At 41.4% G+C, this 26,858-nt stretch overlaps 1 protein-coding gene across 2 annotated transcripts in view; it reads left to right on the top strand.

The window, feature by feature from the left end:
* il11ra (interleukin 11 receptor subunit alpha) overlaps positions 1-26,858 on the top strand; it is a 112,692-nt gene that overhangs the window by 47,225 nt on the left and 38,609 nt on the right. For both annotated transcript variants that reach the window (XM_060909303.1, XM_060909302.1), the window contains exons 2-4: positions 20,002-20,098; positions 21,108-21,174; positions 21,493-21,659. In XM_060909303.1, coding sequence (XP_060765286.1) covers positions 20,002-20,098; positions 21,108-21,174; positions 21,493-21,659 — 331 coding nt within the window. The remainder of the gene's footprint in view (positions 1-20,001; positions 20,099-21,107; positions 21,175-21,492; positions 21,660-26,858) is intronic.

Genomic DNA, 26,858 nt, shown 5'->3' with positions numbered 1-26,858 from the left:
ACACAAGTGCAGATGCTCCCAGACAGATGCACTGCATGATACTATTATGCAATTAACATCCTTCATGCTCTGTGGCGTGCATTTAAAAAAAACAAAAAGAAAAAGGTTCTGGTAATTGGCCTTGGCCTTCCTGCAGGTAATGTAGTAGAAGATGGCAAGAGGAAAAGATTGAAGTGAATTTGAACAAGAGAGCAGGAAATTCAGGCCGGCACAACATGGCCTAAAGTGACAGCTTTTTTATTTATATATATATATATATATATATATATATATATATATATATATATATATATAAAATAAAAATGTGTGAAAGATAGGGCTGCAACGATTCAACAAGGACACCGATTCAATTCATGATTCAGACCCTTTGATTTGATTCTGCAACTAAATATAAAGGACAAGCAAACCTCAGATTTTAAACTTTAATTCACAAAATCCCATTGAAATTTGTCTGAAAAGATGAAAACTTTCCAAATGCTGGCTAGGGAACAGGATATGTAAGTGTAAAACGTTTAAAACAAAACAAATATATAAAATAAGGATATTTTGGCAACTTGAATTGATGAATTCCTGAGCACAGAGCAGTGAGTATCAGTTACGCTCGCTCACAAGCACCTTCCCCTTCAAAAAGAGTTATTTAATATTTAAGCAAATTTGGAACGGTTCAGTCAGTACTGTGAGTACACGAGTACAAGTAACAGTAGTAACTCAGCAATATAGAAAACTGTTTTGTAATTTCGGCTGTAAACTTTAACTGATAACAGGTAAAGTAAATCACATCAGTCAGTTTTAACGGTCTCCGTGTATCTGTTTTTACTACTTTCGTAACACTTTCAGTTTTCAATTCGGCAGCACTTACTTCGTTTACATCCATGTTGTGTTTTCGCTTTAAATGATTTGCGAGGTTTGTAGTTGACCCTCCCTTATACTTCACATCAACGTATGTGCAGCACGTTGCAATGTCCTTTGTGTCTTCTCGAAACCCAAAATGTAGCCAAATTTTCGATTTAAGATGAGACGAAGGATCTTTAAGCTTGGCTTCCGCCATCTTGGTGTCCAGCAATGGCGTTGCCATGTAAAGATAAGATATATATTTATATTTACCAGCTGGGAGGTCTGTATCATGAAATCCCATGACCGAGGTCAGTATTCAAGGCTGAAAGGGAAAGCCGAGCCGAGGCGAGCCGCCATTTTAAATCCTCATTCACGGCTGTAATGCAAATGGCTTCCTCCTCGGTATACAAGTGCACTTCCATGGCAGGAAAAAAAACTACATTTTGCCGCTTATGCAGTCCCCTATTTATGCAAAATTGAGTCATTCAGGATTCAGCCATGTTTTTGCTCGGCGTTAGCAACAGTTACAGGTTTTTAGCTTTCTCCTGCAATGTTTTATTTTTTCTGTAAAAGTAGTAAAATTCGCTTTCGCTGTGAACACTGTCGTTATCGCTATCCATGATGTAAAATTAATGCTATTTCCTGAGAAATGCGAAAATAAACGTTGACAAAAATTGCTACTATGTTTGTTGTTGTGAACGAGTGAGTCACCAGAGGTCCGTATCCGGGGTCCGTAACTGGGGTCTGTATCTTAGGATACGGACCCGCTCGACAGCCAATCGGAGCGCAGGATTTGATGGAAACCGGACCGCAAAAAAAATAAAACCTTTTTTTTTATCCCACAAGGGGAACTTTACATTGTTACAGCAGCAAGAAATATAAAGAGAAAAAGATAAGGCAGTGAAGGAATAGTGCAAAAGTACTAAGTATACAAAAAAGGATATATATAATGTGTGTGCTTGCCAATGACACAGTCGATGACAGAGAGGAGGAGTATAGGAGCCTGGTGAGGGACTTTGCTGCTTGGTGCAGCAGGAACCATCTGCAGCTCAACACCTCGAAGACCAAGGAGCTGGTCATTGACTTTGGGAGGTCCAGACCAAGGTCACGACCAGTTCTGATCGAGGGAGTCGAGGTGGAGGCTGTGGATTCCTACAAGTACCTCGGGCTGTGGCTGGATAGCAAGTTGGACTGGACTTACAACACCGACCACCTGTACAGGAAGGGACAGAGCAGGCTATACTTCCTGAGGAGGCCGTGGTCCTTTAACATCTGCAGGAAACTCCTGTGGATGTTCTATCAGTCTGTGGTCGCCAGTGTCCTGTTTTACACCGTGGTGTGCTGGGGGGGCAGCACATCCAAGAAGGACACATCCAGGCTGGACAAACTGATCAGGCGGGCCGGCTCTGTGGTCGGCATGAAGCTGGACTCTCTGGTGACGGTGGCAGAGAAGAGGTCTATGGACAAACTACTGAACATCATGGACGATACCAGTCACCCTCTGCACACCGTCATCAGCAACCAGAGGAGCCTGTTCAGTGACAGAATGCTCCTTCCCAAGTGCAGGACGAACAGACTCAAAATCTCCTTTGTCCCTCACGCCATCAGACTGTATAACTCCTCTCTGGGGTGGAGGAGGGATAACAGGAGGACAGAGGACGGGAAGGAGCAGTAGCCTAGCCTAACAATAAGCAATACCGGACAATGTGCAATACCTCTAACAATGCCCCCAACCCCCCCCCCATATCTTATTCTTTTTTTTATTTTTGTATATGCAAATACCTAATTTAATTTAATTTATCTAGAAGTTTTTTTCTCTATTTCTATTCTCTGTTTATCCTGTAATGATGCTACTGGAATTTTAATTTCCCTGAGGGAACCCTCCCAGAGGGATCAATAAAGTTCTATCTAATCTAATATAAGAAATAAACTACAAATTTAAAGATAAAAAAATTTTACAGATTTGCATAAATTAAATGATTTGCATATATAGTTAGCATAAGTGTATTACAAAGGTGGTATTGCACAGTTATTATTACCCAGATAGTATTGTACAGTATCAGCTACTCTGATTGGACAAGAGCAAGAACCCAAACCAATCAAATTGCACGTTTTATTTTCAAGCAAAGCTCTGGCCAATTGCTTTCTCGCATCAATTTAACAATGTAAGTGTAATGGTTGCGCGATGAAAGTGTGTTTATAAATCAGTAAAAATTGAAATAAAAAATGTCGCCGACTCGAACCGAAAATTCAGCTACACGGATCGATAATTGGTACAGCAGGTATGAACTCGATTTTCAGTGCACCGTGGTGAATCGTTGCAGCCCGAGTGAAAGACCATAAATACAGTGGCAAATGTGCTCAAAAACATTCAGTCACCAGTTCAGACAGCAGTCAATACAGCGGTTTATGTAATCGATGAATGAATGCACCAGTTTTTTGTTTTTTTTCCAAATTTCATGCCTTTTCTAAGTGGGATTTTTAAATACTTTTTATTGACACTGCTCATAATCTGTTTTGATGATCTAAATTTCCTGTGTCTAAACATGTGCCATACATAACTTAATGCACATAGGCTTAAATCTGGATCTGTTCAACCTATGCACGCTCCAGATAGGGGTGTGTGTGTGTGTGCGCGCGTGCACGCCCACAGCACTGTGTCTGGACCGTGCTTTTGTTTTGACAGCTCAAGGGTTTCCCCCAAAACGCTGGTTCCTCATTGGTTCAGAAAAAGAAATTTCAGCATGTGACTGGGGATACCCTCGTGCATTGTGGGATGTGTGTATGCGTATGCAGATTTCAAACCATATATACTACAGCTTGTTCAGTACTCCGACCATACAGTTGAACCGTCAGTAAGTCTCGTGAATTTGTCACGCATTTTTCAGGTAAGTTGTGCGATCTGTACAAAAAAAAAAGCAAGACAGATTGAGCTCTTGTGCCCAATATGGTGCTTTAATTTCAATCATTTAAGCTGAGAAACAAGCGTTTCGCCGCCTCTGAACACCAGCACCCTTCATTTCAGAATCGGCAGTGATATGCAAATGAGGTTAAAATATGCCGATATGTATATTTCCTTCATGGTGTTTTAAATGACTTGTTTAAGTCATTTAAATTATATATTATTTTATTATAAATATTAATTTACTTATAAAATTCCTTCCACATTGTAAATGACTGCCAGTAACATGGTTTAGCTCCTGAAAGCATTTTCAGCTGAATTTACTAGCAGAATATAAGATTTTTTAAAATTTATTTATTTGAAAAATTATTCTGGCCTTATTCATGCATATTTGCAAATTACCCTGTGTATGCAAATTGATATATGCCAGTTAGCTGGTTGAGACACTTGAAAGATGTTCATGGCTAAAAGAAACAGATATTATGCAAGCAGTAAAATAAAAAGAAAACCTATTGATCTTACCATTTATCCTCATTACCATATGTAAATTTGATATCATAATGCTAATTAGCCTAATTAATTATGCACAGAAGTAAAAAAAGAAAGAAATGCCTGGATTCTGTGCGGAAAAACAATGTAGCACAGAACATTTTTGTCAAATTTGGCAATTTAGTAACAAAAATACCGTATTTTCTGGACTATAGAGCGCACCTGTATATAAGCCGCATCCGCTCTATTTAAAAAAAAAAAATTAAAAAAAAAAGATATACAAGCCGCACCGGGCTATAAGCCGCAGATATCTATGTTGAAAAATTAGATATTTACTGCATGTACAGAACGATTTTGTACTGTAAATGTACATGTATGTACCTGAACAGATTCTTTCTGAACAGTGCCTTTTAACACGGCAGCAACTTTGCTGATTAAAACGGAACAGAACCAAGAGAAAATAACCGGTATTTATTTACCTTCATTTCTCCTGTGTTTGAAACCACAAGTCACTTTAATCATCTTTGCTGGATTTGAAAATAATTACCAGTTAGTAATTTGTCGTGCGTGTTCTATCTGCTAAAGATCTGCTAATTCTTCTTTGCATTGATTTTTCGTCTATCTTATTTTTGATTCTACTTCCGGTTAGAGTGCCCCTAGCGGTGGAAGAAAAATCCACAGAATAGCCGCACCTTTGTATAAGCCGCATGGTTCAAAACCTAGGAAAAAAGTAGCGGCTTATAGTCCAGAAAATACGGTACATGTATGTTATTTACCAGCTGGGAGGTCCGTATGGTGAAATACCCTGAGGTCACGGTATTTCACCATACGGACTGACCTTCAGCTGGTAAATAACATATTTATTTTTTTTCTTTACCAAATTCTAACAGAAAACGAGAGCGCCCGAAAGGGAAAACTGAGCTGAGCCGCCATTTTGAATCCTCATTCACAGCTGTAATGCAAATTGCTTCCTCCTCGGTATACAAGTGCACTTCCATGGCAGGAAAAAAACTACATTTTGCCGCCTATGTAGTCCCCTATTTAAACAAAATTGAGTCATTTCAGGATTCAGCCATGTTTTTGCTCGGCGTTAGCAACAGTTACAGGTTTTTAGCTTTCTCCTGCAATGTTTTCTTTTTCTTCCTCAGGGTAGTAAAACACGCTTTCACTGTGAACACTGTCGTTATCGCTATCCATGCTGTAAAATTAATGCTATTCTCCTGAGAAATGCAAAAATAAATGTTACAAAAATTGCTACTATGTTTGTTGTTGTGAACGAGCGAGTCGCCAGAGGTCCGTAACCGGGGTCTGTAACTGGGGTCCATATCGTAGGATACGGATCCACTCGCCAGCCAATCAGAGCGCAGGATTTGATGAAAGCCTCACCGCGAAAAAAATAAACGCTATTATTCCCAGGATTAGCACTTTTTTCCCCCCCTCCCTTAACCTCCTAAGGCCCAAGCTGTTTTTTTACATGCATTTTTTATTTCTCTTTGCTATTTGGGCTTATTAGAACCTGATTAGAATAAAAACTAAGCATCATCTTTTGATAAGATGTACTTTTACGCTACGTTCACACTGCAAGGCTTAATGCTCAATTCCGATTTTTTTGTGAAATCCGATTTTTTTGTGAGGTCGTTCACATTAACAAATATATGCGACTTGTATGTGATCCTCAGTATGAACGAAAAGCGACCTAAAAGTGTTCCGCATGCGCATTGCAGGATACGACGACGTCACACGCAGTGAGCATGGCCAGTGTTTACGGAAGTAAAACCGCCCGGTTGCGGTATGACCCATCCAATCTAGCTTGAATAGCTGCATCCCCCCAAATGGAAATCAGCTCCCTAACCTCTGCGTCCTTCCATTGAGAAGATTCAGAACCTTCACAGCCCGAAGCGTCCCTCGCATTGATGTCATGCGCAGGGGCGCAGATACGTTTTTTGAACTGGGGGGGGGGACAAAAAACTGGGGGGGGGACAAAGCTGCCAGCAAACCAACCCCAACATGCCTGTCAAACTTGTTGTTAGTAACCATAGCAACCAAGCTCGAGCTCGCAACCTGTGCAGTCTGCGCAGCTCAACCAACCGAATATCAGTCTTTGTTTTGTTTTATGTGAGTTGTTGCAACTATATGTATACACTGCTGTGCACCTCAATAAACCGAATGGTAATTAGTCTTTTGATTTTTCCGTGAGGTTTGCCTTATGCAAAGAAAGACAGCATAGACGTTTTTTCCTCCCTATAAGTGGGGGGGACCGAACGAGGTGAATTTAAATATGACTCGTCCCCCCCTCTATCTGCGCCCGTGATTATGCGCCATGTTGTTGTAACTTTTTTGAGAGACCCGCCGCCTACTTCAGCGCAGAATAGTGACGTTTGTGGCTTGTTGATGACGTGTAAGTCGGATGAATGCGACCTGGCGGTTCAGACTGAAGTCGCATATGAAAAGAGCGGATAGGAATCGGAATTAGCACCACATATCCAAACGGCCTGGGTCAGATTTGAAAAAATCGGATCGGTGTCGTTCATATTGTCAATAAAAGATCGGATACAGGTCACATATGGGCGAAAAGATCGGATTTGAGTCACTTCAGCCTGCAGTGTGAACGTAGCCTAGAAAAAGTATGTCCACATATGTGGATTCTTGTTCCGAATTTCCATAAAGTGCTGTCCACGCATGTGACCGCTAAGCCCTAGGAGGTTAAACGCCATTGTTCCTTGCTAATTGCCTGTTGTTTTCTACGGGCCCATTTCTCTGAAAAGAGCAATATCCGAGAACTAAAAATGTCCATGAAAACTGAACCACTGGCCTGATTTGCCTGTTTAATTTTTTAAAAAAATCCGCATATTTCATAGATTTAATAATTTCAGTTTTACATCTCTTGGCTATACTTGAGATTTCTGTCCGAACTCCTGACATTCAGTGATTGTGACAGTCGTGCATTAGAGCGATATGTCTGGCAAACAGAAGAGCTGCTGTTGTGCATGTGACTGAGAATGTCAGTGCAGGATATGATACAGAATGGACACTGTTGGTTTTTTTCCTTTAATGTCGCATCTGTTGTAGCTTCCAGATATCATTCAATGCAATAACTATCTTCGACTTTTGCTTTCATGTTTTGTTGTAGGATCCATCCACATTCCATATTCGCTTTTTTATGGAGGATTGGGTGAACACTTGAACTCGAGTGTAACAGTAACTCCAGAAAGCTGCACTTATTAAAGTACATTAGTGGTTTAAAGAGAGTCACGTCGACGGTTAACACTTCAACTCTCTCAGTTTCAGTGAAATAATAAGCCTTTGGGTGGCTCCAGAGTTTACAGTTCGATCCGGAGCTTGGGTTACTGAATGTGTGGAGTTTCACACATTTCTCCATGTTCATACGGGTTTCCTGCAGGTTCTCTGGTTTCCGCCTACCTCACAGAAATATGCAGGTAGGTGGATTGGTTACTCTAAATTGCCCCAGGATGTGAAAGTGTGTGTGTGTGTGTGTGTGGTGCTCTGTGATGAGCTGGCACTCCATCCAGGAGTATACTCCCACCCGTGTTCCTGGGACCGACTCCAGATCATCACAGCCCTGACTGAATACTAACTCTCCCACCACCAAGGCTCCATCCATACTAATACATTTTAGTTTCAAAATGCATCACGCTTGCTATATTTACGCCTGGAGTTCACGCTACTCTGGAGTTTTTTAGTCCCAAAAACAGATGTTTGGAAGTGCTGCTGGCCCTGTTTTAACGTGAAAACGCCAGGGGAGGATTTTAGTGTAACTGGTGAAATCCGAGACATCTGGAAATGATGACACAAACAACCACTTTCGCTTCCTTATCAGTCTTCTCAGCATCCTTCCCTGAGTCGTCACGCTGCAATCGCATGACCCTTTTCCTGAAGAAAGCAAACCAGTGCGTGTTATGCCGGCATGTGCGTGCCCAGTATACATGGCATGTCAAGTTTATTTTTATAGTGCTTTTAACAATAGACATTGTCACAAAACAGCTTTACAGAAGATTAAATACTTTAAACTTGAGCTAATTTTATCCCTAATCTATCCCTAATGAGCAAGCCTGTGGCGACGGTGGCAAGGAAAAGCTCCCTCAGACGACATGAGGAAGAAACCTCGAGAGGAACCAGACTCAAAGGGAACCCATCCTCATTTGGGTGGTAACTGATAACATGATTTATAAATTACTCGCTTCTATAACAGTGTCCTATATACAGTACCAGTCAAAAGTTTGGAAACACCTTCAAATTTGATGTTTTTATTTTTTTTTCCTACATTGTAGAACAATACTGAACTCATCAAAACTATGAAATAACATATGGAATTATCTGGTAAACAAAAAAGTGTGTTAAAAAAACAACGTTTCATCTTTTAGATTCTTCAAAGTCGTCACTATTTACTTTGATAACAGCTTTGCACACTACTGGCATTATCTGAACCAGCTTCATGAGGTAGTCACCTGGAATGCTTCTCAATTAACAGGCGTGTCTTGTCAAAAATGGAATTTCTTGCCTTCTTAATGCATTTGACACCATCAATCAGTGAAGAGTAAATACAACCCCGATTCCAAAAAAGTTGGGACAAAGTACAAATTGTAAATAAAAACAGAATGCAATAATTTACAAATCTCAAAAACTGATATTGTATTCACAATAGAACATCAACAACATATCAAATGTCGAAAGTGAGACATTTTGAAATTTCATGCCAAATATTGGCTCATTTGAAATTTCATGACAGCAACACGTCTCAAAAAAGTTGGGACAGGGGCAATAAGAGACTGGAAAAGTTAAAGGTACAAAAAAGGAACAGCTGGAGGACCAAATTGCAACTCATTAGGTCAATTGGCAATAGGTCATTAACATGACTGGGTATAAAAAGAGCATCTTGGAGTGGCAGCGGCTCTCAGAAGTAAAGATGGGAAGAGGATCACCAATCCCCCTAATTCTGCGCCGACAAATAGTGGAGCAATATCAGAAAGGAGTTCGACAGTGTAAAATTGCAAAGAGTTTGAACATATCATCTACAGTGCATAATATCATCAAAAGATTCAGAGAATCTGGAAGAATCTGTGTGCGTAAGGGTCAAGGCCGGAAAACCATACTGGGTGCCCATGATCTTCGGGCCCTTAGACGGCACTGCATCACATACAGGCATGCTTCTGTATTGGAAATCACAAAATGGGCTCAGGAATATTTCCAGAGAACATTATCTGTGAACACAATTCACCGTGCCATCCGCCGTTGCCAGCTAAAACTCTATAATTCAAAGAAGAAGCCGTATCTAAACATGATCCAGAAGCGCAGACGTCTTCTCTGGGCCAAGGCTCATTTAAAATGGACTGTGGCAAAGTGGAAAACTGTTCTGTGGTCAGACGAATCAAAATTTGAAGTTCTTTATGGAAATTAGGGACGCCGTGTCATTCGGACTAAAGAGGAGAACGATGACCCGAGTTATCAGCGCTCAGTTCAGAAGCCTGCATCTCTGATGGTATGGGGTTGCATTAGTGTGTGTGGCATGGGCAGCTTACACATCTGGAAAGACAGCATCAATGCTGAAAGGTATATCCAGGTTCTAGAGCAACATATGCTCCCATCCAGACGACGTCTCTTTCAGGGAAGACCTTGCATTTTCCAACATGACAATGCCAAACCACATACTGCATCAATTACAGCACCATGGCTGCGTAGAAGAAGGGTCCGGGTACTGAACTGGCCAGCCTGCAGTCCAGATCTTTCACCCATAGAAAACATTTGGCGCATCATAAAACGGAAGATATGACAAAAAAGACCCAAGACAGTTGAGCAACTAGAATCCTACATTAGACAAGAATGGGTTAACATTCCTATCCCTAAACTTGAGCAACTTGTCTCCTCAGTCCCCAGATGTTTACAGACTGTTGTAAAGAGAAAAGGGGATGTCTCACAGTGGTAAACATGGCCTTGTCCCAACTCTTTTGAGATGTGGTGTTGTCATGAAATTTAAAATCACCTAATTTTTCTCTTTAAATGATACATTTTCTCAGTTTAAACATTTGATATGTCATCTATGTTCTATTCTGAATAAAATATGGAATTTTGAAACTTCCACATCATTGCATTCCGTTTTTATTTACAATTTGTACTTTGTCCCAAGTTTTTTGGAATCGGGGTTGTAATAAAAATACAGTAAATAGCCCTGTTCGACAACTGTAGTAATCCATATTGTGTCAAGAACCACTCAACTAAGTAAAGAGAAATAACAGTCAGTCATTACTTTAAGACACGAAGTGTCTTTTAGTTAATTAAAATAAAGAAAAAACATCAAATTTGAAGGTGTTTCCAAACTTTTGACTGGTACTGTAGTCACAACGTGTAACTGTGTAACCTGGAAATTCATTATAGTTTTAACATGAAGTCTGTTTTGTTGACGTTATAAACTGATCATTGATGGAAACTTGAGCGCAAAACTGTTCGTGACAACCAACTGCAGTCCTAAAGTTAGCAAGTTAACTGTAGTCCTCAGCCATAAAAGCATTCCTGTAAGCGTCCAGAGCGTCCTCCAAGTGCGACTTTCGACTGTCCATATGGGGCCGTCTTCCACAGGAGCAATGTGATGAGACTCCAGCCAGAAGTAGGGCATCAGGATGGATCAGGCAGGTTCAAGGAGCAGAAGAGGTCAGCATCTCGGTCTCAGGATTGACGTGTAACTCCGAGGGGCGAGAGAGAGAGAGAGAGAGGTTGTTAGGTATGCCCAATGTCAGTTGATGAGTAGGAACAGTATACATTTTGCGCTGAGTGCAAGCAGGGACTCCGCGCAAAACTAACTATGACCGCATAACTAAAAGGGGAGAGCCGGAAGGGAACGCAGGCATGAGGGAGCCCTGAGGCATAAAGCAGCCAGCCAGTACACCGTCAACAAACCTGAGTGAGTGGGGGGGTGACAGCATCCATACATCCCAGTTTACCAAACACACTATGCCTGAGGTAGCCTGGGAAATCCCATGCTGCTTTGCACAATCGTTCCGATCTGAAAAGACAGCATGGAAACTATGGTCTAAAGGCTCGCCTGAGTTAGGGAGCCAATCAGAGAGTGGGGAGGGGTGGAAAGACGGTGACGCGTACTACTCGACAAACGGAAGCTTGTAGTTTATTTGGGACTGTTTACGGATCACATTTAACATGGCGGCGAGCGATACGAACCAAACCAGCTTCTCTCATTTGTCTTGCACAAACGGCAGTAATCGTTCGGTGCCATTGTTTTCCTATTTTTGTTTTGCCTTCTCTTTCCTTCTCTTCGTCGCTCTAACTACGTCACCGGGTACAACTGCCATGATTGGCCATGGGCTACGTATACGCCAAATGATAGACATTCGCAACGTCCAATAAACGGCCGTTGACAATCGTAAACCACACCTCCCCTACGAGAAATTCAATAGGCGGATTCCAGACCATATTTCACTTGTGATATGGTCTGGTGTTAACCAGACTATGCCTGAGGGCCCTCCGGATACATGAGTCCAGATGTGAGAATATGAGACGTGTTGGTATGGACAGAGGTTAGTTCTGATATGGAGCTCATCTGGGCAGAGGTTTTGTTTCGTTTTAAACCGCCATGTTAAAACTAAAACGTGCGAATGTGGACACAGCCTTATACTACTACTATACAACCACCACCATCACTACGACCACAACTGCTGTTTCTTCTTTTCCTTCTGCTGTTTCTTCAGTGTGCATTTGCACCATGATTTTGCTTGCTGGGCATCACAAAGAGCTAAACTAGCTCAGATTCGAGAGCTGAAATCCAGCCATACGAATATTAAACTGAAACTAGATGCCATTGAAGCAAGGATTATCCAACTTCCCAGTAATTTATGACCAAGATTAAAGTTGATCGCTGCAAACTGACCAAATCATCGGTCTCGGTCACTCGGCCTTGCTCGTGCTGTCGGCTAATCTTGGCAATGCAGCATTGCAGATGGAAAGAAAAACACTGTGCGTAAGGCTGCCATGGCTGATCTGGTAAACAAGTATGTCTAGAAAGTAAATAAGTGAATAAAGGCAGTCATGATATGCAGCAAATCGTTTGCACAGGCTAAAGCTGATTTACATGGCATTTGATAATGCTGTCTAATCAGGAGCTGAGTGAACTGTTTATCCTTCTCACGGTGTTGAGGACGGATCTGTTTTTGGATGGCTCCATTGTGCTGCCATCAGAATCGCAGCGAGCGGACGTCACAGTTTCCACTGTTTGTTTGTGCATGTACAATACGTCCTGTAACACATCACACGATTTATTATTATTAATTTGGTATTCTGTGACTTGCAGCGATTGAGTTGACTTGGCTGCATGCGCTTGGAGCTAATGGTTTTCTGTCTGTGGTCAGATAAATTAAGACTAAAATAATGGACAGCAGTATTTTCTCTCTGTCGCTCTCTGTGGTCTTTGCACTGCCTGGAAGTTTTTGTCACTTCATAGCCCCTTACAAAGTATAGGATCATCTATACTCCCAAGTATTTAAGGAAGCATGTACAAACAAATAACACGTCTGTGTTTTCAGGTAGAGACGGTTGTTTTATTCAACACGTAGTCAAATGGAAGCAGTGGATATGTTTAATTTATGCGGGGGTGAGCTATAAAAGCTGATGAAAAGCACAGATCTAAGTCTTGATCTGTTGTTTAGTGATGAGACTATTTTTACACAGCAGATAAGCCACCAGAATGAGGGCAAGCTGAACCAGTGACGTCTGCCCTCGAATGTAGTTACATAAATGTCTCGCAGCAAATGAATATACCGGCATGTTTTTAGATGATTGATTTTGTAGCTTGGGGGCGGTACGGTGGTGTAACCTGTGAGGCACTGTCACCTCACAGCAAGAAGGTTATGGGTTCGAGCCCAGTGGCCTTTCTGTGTGGAGTTTGCATGTTCTCTGTGTGGGTTTCCTCCAGGTGCTCCGGTTTCCCCTACAGTCCAAAGACATGCAGGTTAAGCTAACTGGAGGCTTTAAAGTGCATATCACGGGTAAATTCAGGAGCAAGATCAATGTAATTCTCCTATTTTATATTAAACTTTGGTCAAATATCTGTCACATTTTGCTTTTTGGGCAATTTTTCTACCTTGTGCAATACCAGAAAAATTCAGTTGAAATCAAGTCATTTGAGGCGAATTGGTCCGCCTCTGAAAAAACTTGGCATTTGGATTTCCCGGGAAACATTGATTTTCGTGACGTCGCGTGCGGGACGCCTGCTTCTGAATCCTACGTCAGCGCTGGTTTGTTTATGAGAAAACGACCTGGTGGTATTAGATTAGATTCACTTTATTCATCCCACATCGGGGAAATTCACGTTACAGTAGCAAGAAAATGTCAAACAGATAACAAATGAAACTGAAATAAATAAAAATTAGACAAAAGAAGGATTAAATACAGAAGGCTATTTGCATTATCTACCATGAAAAAGTATAGAAAAATTGCCTTATTGAGAGGCTCGGAAAAATTGCACATTACAGGTAGACTTTGTGTGTGTGTGTGTGTGTGATATATATATATATATATATATATATATATATATATATATATATATATATATATATATATATATGTATGTGTGTGTGTGTGTGTGTGTGTGTGTATATATATATATATATATATATATATATATATATATATATATATATATATATAAAGTATGCATAAAAATAGTTTAGGGCCTATATTAATTGCACATAATTGCATCGATGAGAGATGGCAGAGGTAGTAGTGGTGAAGTAGTGCAAATATAATGACAAACAGGTTAATGTTGCTACGTTACAAGTTGTGGGCGTTATACAGTCTGACAGCAGTAGGTATGAATGACCTGCGGTATCTCTCCTTCTTACACCGTGGGTGTAGCAGTCTACTACTAAACAAGCTGCTTAAAGCCCCCACAGCCTCATGTAGGGGGTGAGAGGGGTTATCCATGATTGAGGTCAGCTTGGCTAACATCCTCCTCTCACCCACCACCTCAGTGGAGTCCAGAAGACAGTCCAAGACTGAGCCAGCCCTTCTGACCAGTTTATTAAGTTTCTTCCTGTCCCTCTCTGAATTTCCACAGCCCCAGCAGACCACAGCGTAGAAAATCGCTGATGCTACCACAGAGTCATAAAAAGTCCTAAGCAGTGTCCTGCACACACCAAAATACCTGTCTTCTCAAGAGGTGGAGACGATTTTGGCCCTTCTTGTACAGGACATCTGTGTTAGTCCAGTCCAGTTTGTTGTTGAGGTGAACACCTGGGTATTTGTACTCCTCCACGATCTCGATGTCCAAACCCTGGATGCTCACTGGTGCAATTTGGGAAACCGTCCTTCTGAAATCGATCACCACCTCCTTTGTCTTGCTGGCGTTGATGCGCAGGTGGTTCAGTTTGCACCAGGCGACAGGAGAGAGCACTGTACCCTGTGGAGCCCCTGTGCTGCAGACTACCACATCAGACACACGGTCGCGGAGCCTCACATACTGCGGCCTGTTAATGAGGTAGTCGATGATCCATGCAGCCAGGTGTCAGTTGACACCAGCTCCCTCCAGCTTCCCCCTAAGCAGTGATGGATAACGTTGAAGAAATTTCTGCAAATTTCTTCGTTATAGCGTAATTATTAAAATGGTTAACAGAAGTATCGTAGGAGGGTGTAGCAACACCAATCTTGATGGGATTAGTACTCATCGTTTTCCAAAAGACCGGACAATGAGAGAGAAATGGGAGCGCTTGGTCTACACAGTCTGTGCACTGAAACCGTGCAAAGCTCGCGCAGCCTGCTGGCGCTTCCGCAGGTAACGTCACGAATCTGGCTCCAGACTCCCTTGGGATTTTTCCAGACGCGTTTTATTTTATTTTTTTCTGCTGTAGACAGATGGCCTTGTGCACAATTACCCTTCTGGATGAGTGTGTAAAGGGACATACTTTCATATTAAAAAAAAAACCAAAATGAAATTGGTCCAGAATATGCACTTTAAATTGACCGTAGGTGTGAGTGTGAATGGTGGTTTGTCTTTGTGTCAGCCCTGCGATGATCTGGCAACTTGTCCCATAGTGACCCCACCTCTTGCCCATCGTCAGCTGGGATAGGCTCTAGCTTGCCCGTGACCCTGCACAGGATAAGCGGTTACGGATAATGGATGGATGGATGGACTTTTTGGATTGTTAAAGAGGTGATGAGTGCTAGAAACTGGTGTAAAGTCAAGCTTTTTTCACGGAGTCTGTTGAAGGAACGCAGTTAAAATTTACAGATGGCTGTTTTACAGAATAAAATCTTTGAATTTAGTGATTTTTAGATGCTTAAGGTTTTTGAAAGTTGCACAATTTTTGATTTGATCTTTGCTTAAGCTAGTTTTCACCAAATTGCGCTTTATTTTTTTATTAAGTCACATAGAATAGATATGTATAGGAATACATGGTAATATATTTATTATTAAAATACCGTTGTTGCTACTTCACCTCTTTTCTTCAACTATTCCTATTATTAATTATTACTACTCTGACTACTACTATTACTGCTATGACTAATTATTACCATCACTAATACTACTACTATTACTGTTATTACTGATACTACTACTCTGACCAATATTCTTAAAACTGCTAATTTTATCCCCCGCCCAAACGAAGTTTGGTGGAGGATATAGAAACCGGTTCCGTCTGGTCACGTTGTTGTTTCCGGGCCATATCTTTAAAGCTACTGAAGATATCTTCATGAAACTTTGTATACATATCAAGCAATATGTGAACTGGTGCCTTTTTTTTTTTGTGCTATTTTGTTTTTTTGTAAAAAAACCCCAGTATTTTTCAAGTTTTTACATAAAAATTAGTTTCTAAGAGCAATGTTCGTTTCCGAAGCATATATCCCAAACTATTCATGATACGGGTTTGAAACTTGGTATACATGTTAACAAGGTGATGTAGATGTGCCTTTTCATACTAAGGAATTTGAGAAATTTTAATTTTTCATGTTTCCATGGAAACAATTTCTGATTTAGGTTAGCCTTAGGGGTAGGTTTTGTTTCCGGAGCAGAACTTGAAAACTGAGTGGTATGGTCTTGAAAGTTGGTATATGTGTTGATTAAGTAATGTATAAGTGCCTTTTGATACTAAGAAATGTGAGAATTTTTTAATTTTTAGCTCACCTGGACCAAAGGTCTGGTGGGATTATGCCATGGGCTGCTGAGGTCAGTGTAAAGAGGTAGGGCAGCAGAACTTGAAAAATATGACAAATAATATCTTGAAACCTGGTATATAGTTGGTATGTAGGGTGAGGGATATAGATGACTGTCTTCTTGTTTCTTCTTCTGCTACTACTACTATCACCACTATTACTTTTACTAGAACGATAGACGAATCCAAGGAAGCACCAGAAGTAAACAAGTCACCCTTATTGCACTGCCGTCTCCCTACAATCATATGCGCATATGAGTGCAAGCTGTCCTCAGAAGTGTTCAGTTTTTCTTACTTCTGGCAACTTCAGTCCTCAGCTGCTCCAACAGTCATGGCAAACTTTAACTTTGGGGGCGGATGTGAATGTGAAATACACAGGCGTTTACTTCATGAAGAGTGAAGCCCCTGTCTGAGACCATACACTTTACATCGATGGTCACCAGAAGTGGCTCATCACATGCTGGGTGATTTTAATGAAAAACTTTTTGGAATACCTAATTCAGTCATTTTTATTTTTGCATCTTTTGTGAATGTAACTGGTCTGTAATGGTTAAATGCAACACGTGAATGATTAAGCAGGCTAGTCAGGGCTCAACATTAGCACTTGCCCGATGGCCCGGCGGTGTTTCTTATGTCTTTCGGGCCACTAAATTTGGCCAAACAGTGGCCCAGGTGGGCCAGTACATTTTTGATACAAATTAACAAATTTTATTACTCATATTTTACCCAGAATTGTGAAGAAATTGTTCGTAAAATGCACCTTTTCGATACGAGGTCCGTCATCTTTGTTTTCGTCACGCTCCGCTCTGCGGCAGGAGTGTGTCGTCTTCGTGCATCTTCGGAGATGTTCGGCGCTGTTCGGAAGCGTCATTTTAGCGGGAAAATAGCATCTTGTAGACGAAGACGGTTGCGGCAAGGAAACCATCAGAACGGTGAAATTCAAATATGTTCAAACTCCACGCTCCCCAACCTGGCCAAAGGCCAAGTAAACACTTGGTGACACCATGGCAGCAGGATGTGCACGCATTTTAGATGAGAGTGTGGAAGAGGAAAGCTATTGCACTAAACTATAAACCTTAAATTGACCTTTATTGCTATTTCAGTGCAGTGCACATTTTCAGAAGCAAAAACATTTTATATATTTTATTTCAATTTGATTTGACTGTTTTTGAGTCCATTGCTGGTAATTTGGACCAAGTTACTGTCTTTTGTCAGTATTGTTTTCAGGTACAAAATCAAAATATAAAAGTTGTGATAATCTTGAGAAGGCTCTTTTTAATTTTAGGGGGCGGTCATTATTTATGGGGGAGGGGGGGCTATGAATTTATGGGGGGGGTCATGAAAAAGTGACACTACTTGATTGGGGGGGGGCATGAAAATGTGACCCTACTTTGTATGGAGATGAGATTATTGCCTCCTACAGTCATGTGGCTTGGGGATATTCTGCAAAAATTTTCAGCCTCGCTGCACTTGGCAAAAACATATACCCCTTAAGTTTACTTTTCTAGCTAAAAATCAATGATCATAGTGTATTATGAACTGTATGAAATGTGGTGGCCCGAATGTGGGTACCACGCACATTTGGGCCACCACATTTTCCATTTGGGCCAGTAACTTTTCAATTCCACTGGCCCAATGGGCCACCAGTGGTAAATGCTTAATGTCTAGGCCTGCTAGTACAGTGATGCGTGCCAGGGTCTGTACTGTCTAGCCTGGGGTTAGCCATTTTGGGTTCTCTATTTAGTTGTACATTATGTGGTTGGGCTATTTCCTTGGCTGATTGAGTATTGATACATCAAGAGAATATTGCACTAAGTATTGTTGTCACTTGTTCAGTTGGCACTAGAAGTTTCTTGTCTGGAGGTTCAGCAATTCGTGTACCTGACTTTTGCACTTGTTGTACATCACTCTGGGTAAGAGCGTCTGCTAAATGCTATGTAATGTAATGTTGGTACAGTATAGGTTATTACACGTTATTGCTTGAAATGTGGCAGGTGATCAAGTGGTAGTCTGGCTAACACGACTTCAAAGCTCTGCGAGCATTTGGTCTGGCAAAGATATTAAGCCCAACCGTTTCCCAAAGGCATGGTTGACCCGCCTCCCTGAAATGCCTCAGTTTGCTACTGGTCGAAGCCAGAAAAGGCTGTGACGAAGCTTAAACCAATCACATCACTCTTTCCTCTGACGTATGTGACGCGACGGAAACTGCTTGAGTAACAGGAAGAAGATAAATACCTCCAGGGCTGCTCTTTGCCCCGTTTTCAATGAGAACTTCCCGTTGAATGCTTTCAATACAGCATCTACCGCTGTGTCAAAGGCTTGCCGCTGCTCCATGTTCGTAATGTTTCTAGTGAATGAAGCGCTTCCGGCATAGATTCTGTAAACAATCTATGGCTTCCGGTCGCAGTTCTACTACGTCAGTGCCTTGAACACGCCTCTACCCAGGGCCGTTGGAGATGCTCAAAGTTGATTGGCTCCCGATTTTTCGGGAGCTTGGAAGAGCTGGAGATAGCTTGCCTTGACAGACCAAGCTCGCAACAGGCCCCCGTGTTGCGTCACACTTAGGATGGGCGGGCCCAGGCTAATCAAGTGGTTCTCCCCCCCCCCTTTTTTTCTCTATTCTGTATTTCTGGTTATTGTTGTAACCAGTGCCTCATATATGTACATTTTGAATAACTGCCATCAGTATAAGGTACCTTCATCAGTAGCTGGAGGCCACTGCTTAATGTTGTCAGTCCAACTAGCCACGTTGTGGTCACTGTCAGGACGCACCATTAGTACGACTTGCCACCCGTCTATAGGGAAAACCTGTGATTTCATAGTGAACACTACAACTTCTATGACTGTACTGCGATCACTAACCCTACTATTGCTACCACACTTAAGAATGTAGCAGCAGCCAGTGTGACTTCACAGCTTAAGAATTAGTATGTTACTTAGCCTGAGGGAGTGATTAGCTTTGGCCTTCCTGCGTTTAATGCAGTCAAAGTTTCCTCACAAAGAATTGACCAGAGATGCACTTCATGCTTTATATACTTTAGAAACATGAAGCAATAAATACACAGCTGGAGCATTAAGTTGAGTAAAGATGAGCCAAATCTGCAAAGTTAAAACTGAAGCCTTAACCTTGTGAATGACCTGGACCACCTCGTTGTTTTTCTTTGATTATCCTTCGTAGAAGTGTTAAATACGCTCTAGAGAAATATCTCCGAGGTCTGTTCAGTGTGGCGTTGTGGCGTCGCCTCTCTTGACCCTGTAACCATGAGCTGCTTTGCTTCCCTTGTCAAATATGCACGAGGGTAATGTTTATTCTCTGTGATGCTTTTATAGAGAAAGGACAGGATAAGTACACACATCTGGTACGGCGGTCGTGTTTGCGTTGTCCCAAAGGCCTCCTGTCCATAATTATCGTGCCTGTTGCATTGATGGCTTACAGGCAGGTAGTTTTTCCTCCTTACCTGAGCCTGCGCCAATCTCAAACCGAATAAGGGACCTTGGTGCTGGATCGCCAGCTGTTAACTGGTACTTGAACAAGTTTTATCAACTACGTTTGTGCTTCTTCTTCTTCTTTTTTTTTTTTTTTCCTCATCTCTCCTCCCCTCCCAGATGCCCGGCTTAGTGTCATGCCCCGGTGGTCTAATAGTGATTGGGATCCTCACTCTATCCTGCATCCACATCAACTCTGAGATCTTGAGCAATGAAGGTAAGAAATGTTGGATGCTACAGATAAATACCTTTCTATTGAAGGAAAAATGTTGTTTATAGACTTCTGGCTTTGCTTACATTTAAGCACCTGCATCTCCTCTAAATAAATATTCATAGTTAATTCTGCCAGAGCATAACCATGTCTCTTGTGTTTGATCAAACTCGGAGCACTGATATCAGCCAAGACAAGTTTAAAAAAATAAAATTTATTTTATTTATTTTTTTAAATCAAACCCCAAATCTGAGGCCCAGTTATGTTGGTTTTGCACAAACAGTATGCATCTGTTGTAAGAATTCAACTCAAGAGCAACTCCCCATGCATCATTTATGGCTTATACAAAGAGTTCAAGCTGTGTGTGTGTGTGTGTGTGTGAGTGAATGGCAGTATTCCTGCTGGCCCAATGAAGAGAAATGTGAGAAATGTGGTGGGCTTTTAAATGATATGCTTCTGCCAATACTTTCTGAAAGCAGACATTGAGCACAACCGTTGCTGTCGTACAGTTAGACCCAGGGTGTTGGAGCCCAGCCACTCCTCAGAGTGCATATGGACGTATTTGCCTCTTTGTCCAGTACTTGGCACGAAAAGCCTGTTATTCCATCCCTGATATAAATCCTGTAGGCTGAAGGGGTAGTAAAGGAGGGTAACATAAACAGTCTCGGTCTGTTCCAGGGTGGAGTTACAGTCTTCCTGACCATATGATTGTCGGTTTGCTCATTTAGGGCAAAGAGGTGCCATTAGAAACTTTGCAAATGATCTGATCCATGTGGGTAATATAATAGAATACAAGTTTAACACATTTTATTCTGTTAATGTTCATTGGCAAAAGCTTGAACATAGAAAGAATGTAGTTTAATGGTAAAATTAACATAAATATCATTAAAGTGCATTTATTTCCCTGAGCTGAAACTGTTTGCTCACTGTGCTAATCTAAAATGTGTCACATGTAATTGTAATAATGCTAGTTTTTCAGTCCGGTTTTAGCTTTTGATGTTTTGTGTGTGTGTAGTTTCAGATGTACAGTTTGGCTCTCTGGGCTCCACCGTGACGCTGACCTGCAGAGGCTCTCACCCAGGGTACGTTCCGATCTGTGTAGCTGCTACGTGACTGCTCAGCCAAGTCTTCCAGTAAACATGCTGATAACTTCATGCTTCACACCCTGCTAGTTAAACACACAGGCCAATCTGCTGCAGCACAATCTCAATGAATCCCTTCACACCGACTCCCCAGACTCTGAACTTGGCCACAGAAAGCCACCGCTTAGACCAAATCGATATTCAGTCAATACCTATAATATCCACGGGAATACTGCGGTGAAAAGGGGTTGTGCTAACTTACCCTCTATGGGACAGGGTCAGTGAAGTGATTGAGGGATTGATTGTGAGTTTTGGCAGGTCCGCGGTGGTATGGAGACACAACGGGAGCTTAGTGTGGACGAAGCGGTCTCACCTCTCGGACGGCTCTCTGACTCTCACCAACACCACGCGCAGCATGGAGGGTAACTACAGCTGCCACGAGCAGAGAGGAAGAGTACTGCAGAGCATCACACTGCGTCTGGGCTGTGAGTGAACGCTGCACTTCACACCAAACACTACACTTCAGCTGTTCTGATAGGAGTTACATGATTTAAAGATGTACTGCCTTTCAGATTTTTCAAATTTCAATCGTAAAATAAAAAAGAATTTTCCTGACATCTAATTGTTTTTGTTTAGTGGATCGAAAGCTACTGAATTCGAATCACAGACTTCCAATTTTATTAGTTTTTATTAAAATAGAACAATTAATGAATTTAAGGCCACGTGGCCCTAAATTCTTCGTTGTTTTTTTTTCCTGCTTCACCATGACGCAATACAAGATACGACAGTACATCATGCATCACTTTCCTAAACAGATTTTTCATGTTTAGGTCATAAAAATAATTTTCCCCCAACACCCAATTATTTTTGTTTAGCGGACTGAAACCTACTTAATTCGAATCACAGACTTCCAATTTTATTACTTTTTTCCCCGAAAAGAACAGTTAATGAATTTAGAGCTACGTGGCCCTAAATTCTCCACCGTTTTTTTTTCTTGCTTCACCGTGACCTCATTCAAGATACTACATCATGCATGACATGGCGGGCTTTCCCTGTTCACGCAAGGCATTGTGGGATATGAATTTGAAACTGGAGGATGTGTGTGCGAATGAAACGTGAAAGCCCAACTACAGTAACGGAAAGAAAGCGAGAAGAAAAGACGTTATGTTCTATACGAAAGAAAGGAAACGCAGGACCAAACTAATAAATATCGGCGGTCAGCGAGCACCTCGGTGTGATCAGCTGTTCGTTTAGCGACAGAATGATGGAACTGTCAGTGCACATTGAAAGGTGAGGGTGCGCACAAAGTGAGCAATTTCATGCGTGTTATTTGCTCAGGAATCCCCTAAAATAACTTGAATAACTTCCCAGCCACAGAATGGCTTGATTTTTTTTTTTTTGAGATATTACAGAAATAAACATATCTCAAGTCAAGTTTATTTTTATAGGGCTTTTAGCAATAGACATTGTCGCAAAGCAGCTTTACAGAATTTTAATGACTTGAGCTGATTTTATCCCTAGTCTATCCCCAATGAGCCTGTGGCGACAGTGGCAAGGAAAAACTCCCTCAGACCACATGAGGAACCAGACTCAAAAGGGAACCCATCCTCACATATACACTACCGTTCAAAAGTTTGGGGTCACTTTGAAATGTCCTTATTTTTGAAAGAAAAGCACTGTTCTTTTCAATGAAGATCACTTTAAACTAATCAGAAATACATTCTATACATTGCTAATGTGGTAAATGACTATTCTAGCTGCAAATGTCTGGTTTTTGGTGCAATATCTCCATAGGTGTATAGAGGCCCATTTCCAGCAACTCTCACTCCAGTGTTCTAATGGTACAATGTGTTTGCTCATTGCCTCAGAAGGCTAATGGATGATTAGGGCCTTGTCCACACGGCAACGGATTCAGGTGAATCTGATAAAATTGTTTATCGTTTCGGCCTGGCGTCCACACGGCACCGGCGTTTTGGGTGCCCCAAAACGAAATCTTTTGAGAACGGGTTCCAGAGTGGAAAGATCTGGCAACGGTGCCATTGCGAAGTCGTCTGGATGAGTAGAACGGATTTGTTTACAATGACGTCACAACCACATGTGCTTCACGCCGGGTAGAAGTGTAACGAACTCGATGCGAGTTGTCAACAAATCCTATAACTTTGGTTCATGAAACGTTCTTACAAAATATTTTCACTGTGAATATTTATTGTGTAATGGTGCAAAGAAAGAGAGAGAGAGTGAGAGACTCTGCCCTTAGGGCAGAGTCAATCCCGCCAGCAAAAATAGGGGAAAAAAAGGAGCGATTTCATCTCTTCAGATGTTGGTTTAAGTCCTACAATACATTCCTCAAAAAGGGCGTAGAAGAACAAATTAATCCATCAACGTGTAGCATTCAATTTATTCCGGACCATTAAAGACGCCGCCTTCCGCGTAGAATCATACGTCATCCTCGCCGCCATATTGGATGGGGCAAAGCGGAGAATAAAGATGCCTCATTCATGTGCTGCGTTTAACTGTACCAACAGGTTTGCCGTCCAAACGAGATCACATGGGATTACCTTCCACAGGTGAGACTGGAAAAATACTTTTCATTGTATTTGGTCATTATAACGTAACTTTACGAACAGATTTTCCTGACTTTGTGGCTAATATGAAGTCTCGCGCATAATGGTTTATGCGCATGCGTCCTTACTTCTTCTATTGTCCTGGTGTCTCCGATGGGACTGTCTTACAGCGCACCTAGAGGTGTGGCATGTGTATTGCATCGTTTTCAGCAAGCGTTGCGTTCTCGTTGCCGTTGTCGTGTGGATGTAGCCTAGAAAACCCTTGTACAATCATGTTAGCACAGCTGAAAACAGTTGAGCTCTTTAGAGAAGCTATAAAACTGACCTTCCTTTGAGCAGATTGAGTTTCTGGAGCATCACATTTGTGGGGTCGATTAAATGCTCAAAATGGCCAGAAAAATGTCTTGACTATATTTTCTATTCATTTTACAACTTATGGTGGGAAATAAAAGTGTGACTTTTCATGGAAAACACAAAATTGTCTGGGTGACCCCAAACTTTTGAACGGTAGTGTATCACAGTGACCAAATTTCACCGATTTTATTAAATCAAAAGGCCATCTACTTTTAATCCGATCACAAACCACATTTCAGGTGGTAAAGGTTTTAATTCGTGTGATTTTGCTGTTCAGAAAATCATCTTAATTTAAACTGATTTTTTTTCCCCCACCCCCTCTTTAAAAAAAAAAAGAATCTGTATGCAGACAGGCACGGTACTTCACGGGATTTCTGTCATTTGTTGCATGTAGGCTTAGTTAGCTCACCAGAGTAATTAATTTTACACATTAAAATCATACCGCAGTAACACCTTTTAAACAGTGCACCTAAGTTCAGATTTAACTATGTAATATATAACGTCATGTCTGTTTCATTAGCGCGTTAATTAAAAAAAAAAAGCGGCCATTTTAGATTCCTAAATGTTAATTTTACAAAATAACGAAGCGGTATAGTACAGAAGCTTATTGCTGACGTGCTGGAAAAAGGAAAATGGGTCAGTATCACGCTAACATGAGAAATTCAAGTGTGCCATGTTGTAACAAGATATTTTCATGTTCTTACAACATAAGTGAACTCATTATAATAAACTTTTCTTACTACTATATAAGTCAAGTCAAGTTTATTTGTATCGCGCTTTTAACAATAAACATTGTCGCAAAGCAGCTTTACAGAATTTGAACGACTTAAAACATGAGCTAATTTTATCCCTAATCTATCCCCAATGAGCAAGCCTGTGGCGACGGTGGCAAGGAAAAACTCCCTCAGACAACATGAGGAAGAAACCTCAAGAGGAACCAGACTCAAAAGGGAACCCATCCTCATTTGGGCAAGAACAGACAACATGACTATAACATTAACGGTTTTAACATGAAATCAGTGTTGTTGATGTTATAAACTCTTCATTGATGGAAACTTGAGTGCAAAACTGTTCATGACAACTGCAGTCCTAAAGTTAGCAAGTCAACTGTAGTCCTCAGCCACAAAAGCATTACTGTAAGAGTCCAGAGCGTCCTCCAGGTGCGACTTTCAACTGTCCACAGGAGCGATGCGATGAGACTCCAACCAGACACAGGGCACCAGGATGGATCAGGCAGGTCCGAGGAGCAGAAGAGGTCAGGATCTCGATCCCAGGGTCAACATGTAACTCAGAGGGGAGAGGGAGAGAAAACACAGGTTGTTAGGTATGCCCAATGTCACCTGAATAAGTAGGAACAGTATACATATTGCACTGAGTACAAGCAGGGACTCCGGCAGCTAACTATGACCGCATAACTAAAAGGGGAGAGCCAGAAGGTAACACAGGCATGAGGGAGCCCCGGGACATAAAGCAGTCAGCCACTACACCGTCAACAAACTCGAGTGAGCAAGCGAGCAGGGACTGACAGCATCCATACATCCCAGTTTACCAAAACACACTCTGTCTGAGGACCCTCCAGATCTGCACCTTTACCTCATAAACACCATTAACACAAGGCTTGACTAAACAGATATGTTTTCAGCCTAGACTTAAAGTGCATATCACGGGTAAATTCAGGAGCAAGATCAATGTAATTCTCCTATTTTATATTAAACTTTGGCCAAATATCTGTAACATTCTGCATTCTGTGCAATTTTTTACCTTGCGCAATACCAGAAAAATTCAGATGAAATCAAGCCATTTGAAGTGAATTGGTCCGCCTCTGAAAAAACTTGGCATTTGGATTTCCCGGCAAACATTGATTTTCGTGACGTCGCATGCGGGACGCCTCGTTCTGAATCCTACGTCAGCGCTGGTTTGTTCACGAGAAAACGACCTGGTGGTTTTCTGCAAATTTCTTCAACGTTATCACGTAATTATTAAAATGGTTAACAGATGTATCGTAGGAGGGTGTAGCAACACCGATCTTGATGGGATTAGTACTCATTGTTTCCCAAAAGACCGGACAATGAGAGAGAAATGGGAGCGCTTGGTCTACACAGGCTGTGCACTGAAACCGTGCAAAGCTCTCGCAGCCTGCTGGCGCTTCCGCAGGTGACGTCACGAATCTGGCTCCAGACTCCCTTGGGATTTTTCCAGACGCGTTTTGTTGTTTTGTTTTTTTTTTGCTGTAGACAGATGGCCTTGTGCACAATTACCCTTCTGGATGAGTGTGTAAAGGGACATACTTTCATATAAAAAAAACACAAAATTGGTCCAGAATATGCACTTTAAATCTGAGACTGTGTCTGATATTAGCTATGTAGTTATATATATATATATATATATATATATATATATATATATATATATATATATATATATATATATATAAGATAATGTATATAGTTTGGCTGTAACTTGAAACTCGTTTTTGAATGAGGAAACCGTGTGTCGAGATCAGATCAGCTGAGGAATACGGCTCATTGATGAGATTTAACCAAGTTTTACTTCATGCTCAAGTGACAAGTTTCTGCTGTTGTTAACCACGAGTTGGCCTAGTGGTTAGCGTGTGTGCCTCTTGACCAGGAGATCGTGAGTTCTACTCGCGGTAGGGGTCATACCAAAGACCATCATAAAAATGGTGCCATCTGGCAGATGCGAGTAGGGAAGTCAAACTCTCATGGTTACCAGAGGACTAGCCCCCTACTTTAACCCTAGCTGTAT

Source organism: Neoarius graeffei, chromosome 25 (assembly GCF_027579695.1).
Source record: "Neoarius graeffei isolate fNeoGra1 chromosome 25, fNeoGra1.pri, whole genome shotgun sequence".
NCBI lineage: Eukaryota > Metazoa > Chordata > Actinopteri > Siluriformes > Ariidae > Neoarius > Neoarius graeffei.
The sequence above is the reverse complement of the archived record's forward strand: the minus strand, read 5'-3'. Positions and strand labels throughout refer to the sequence as shown.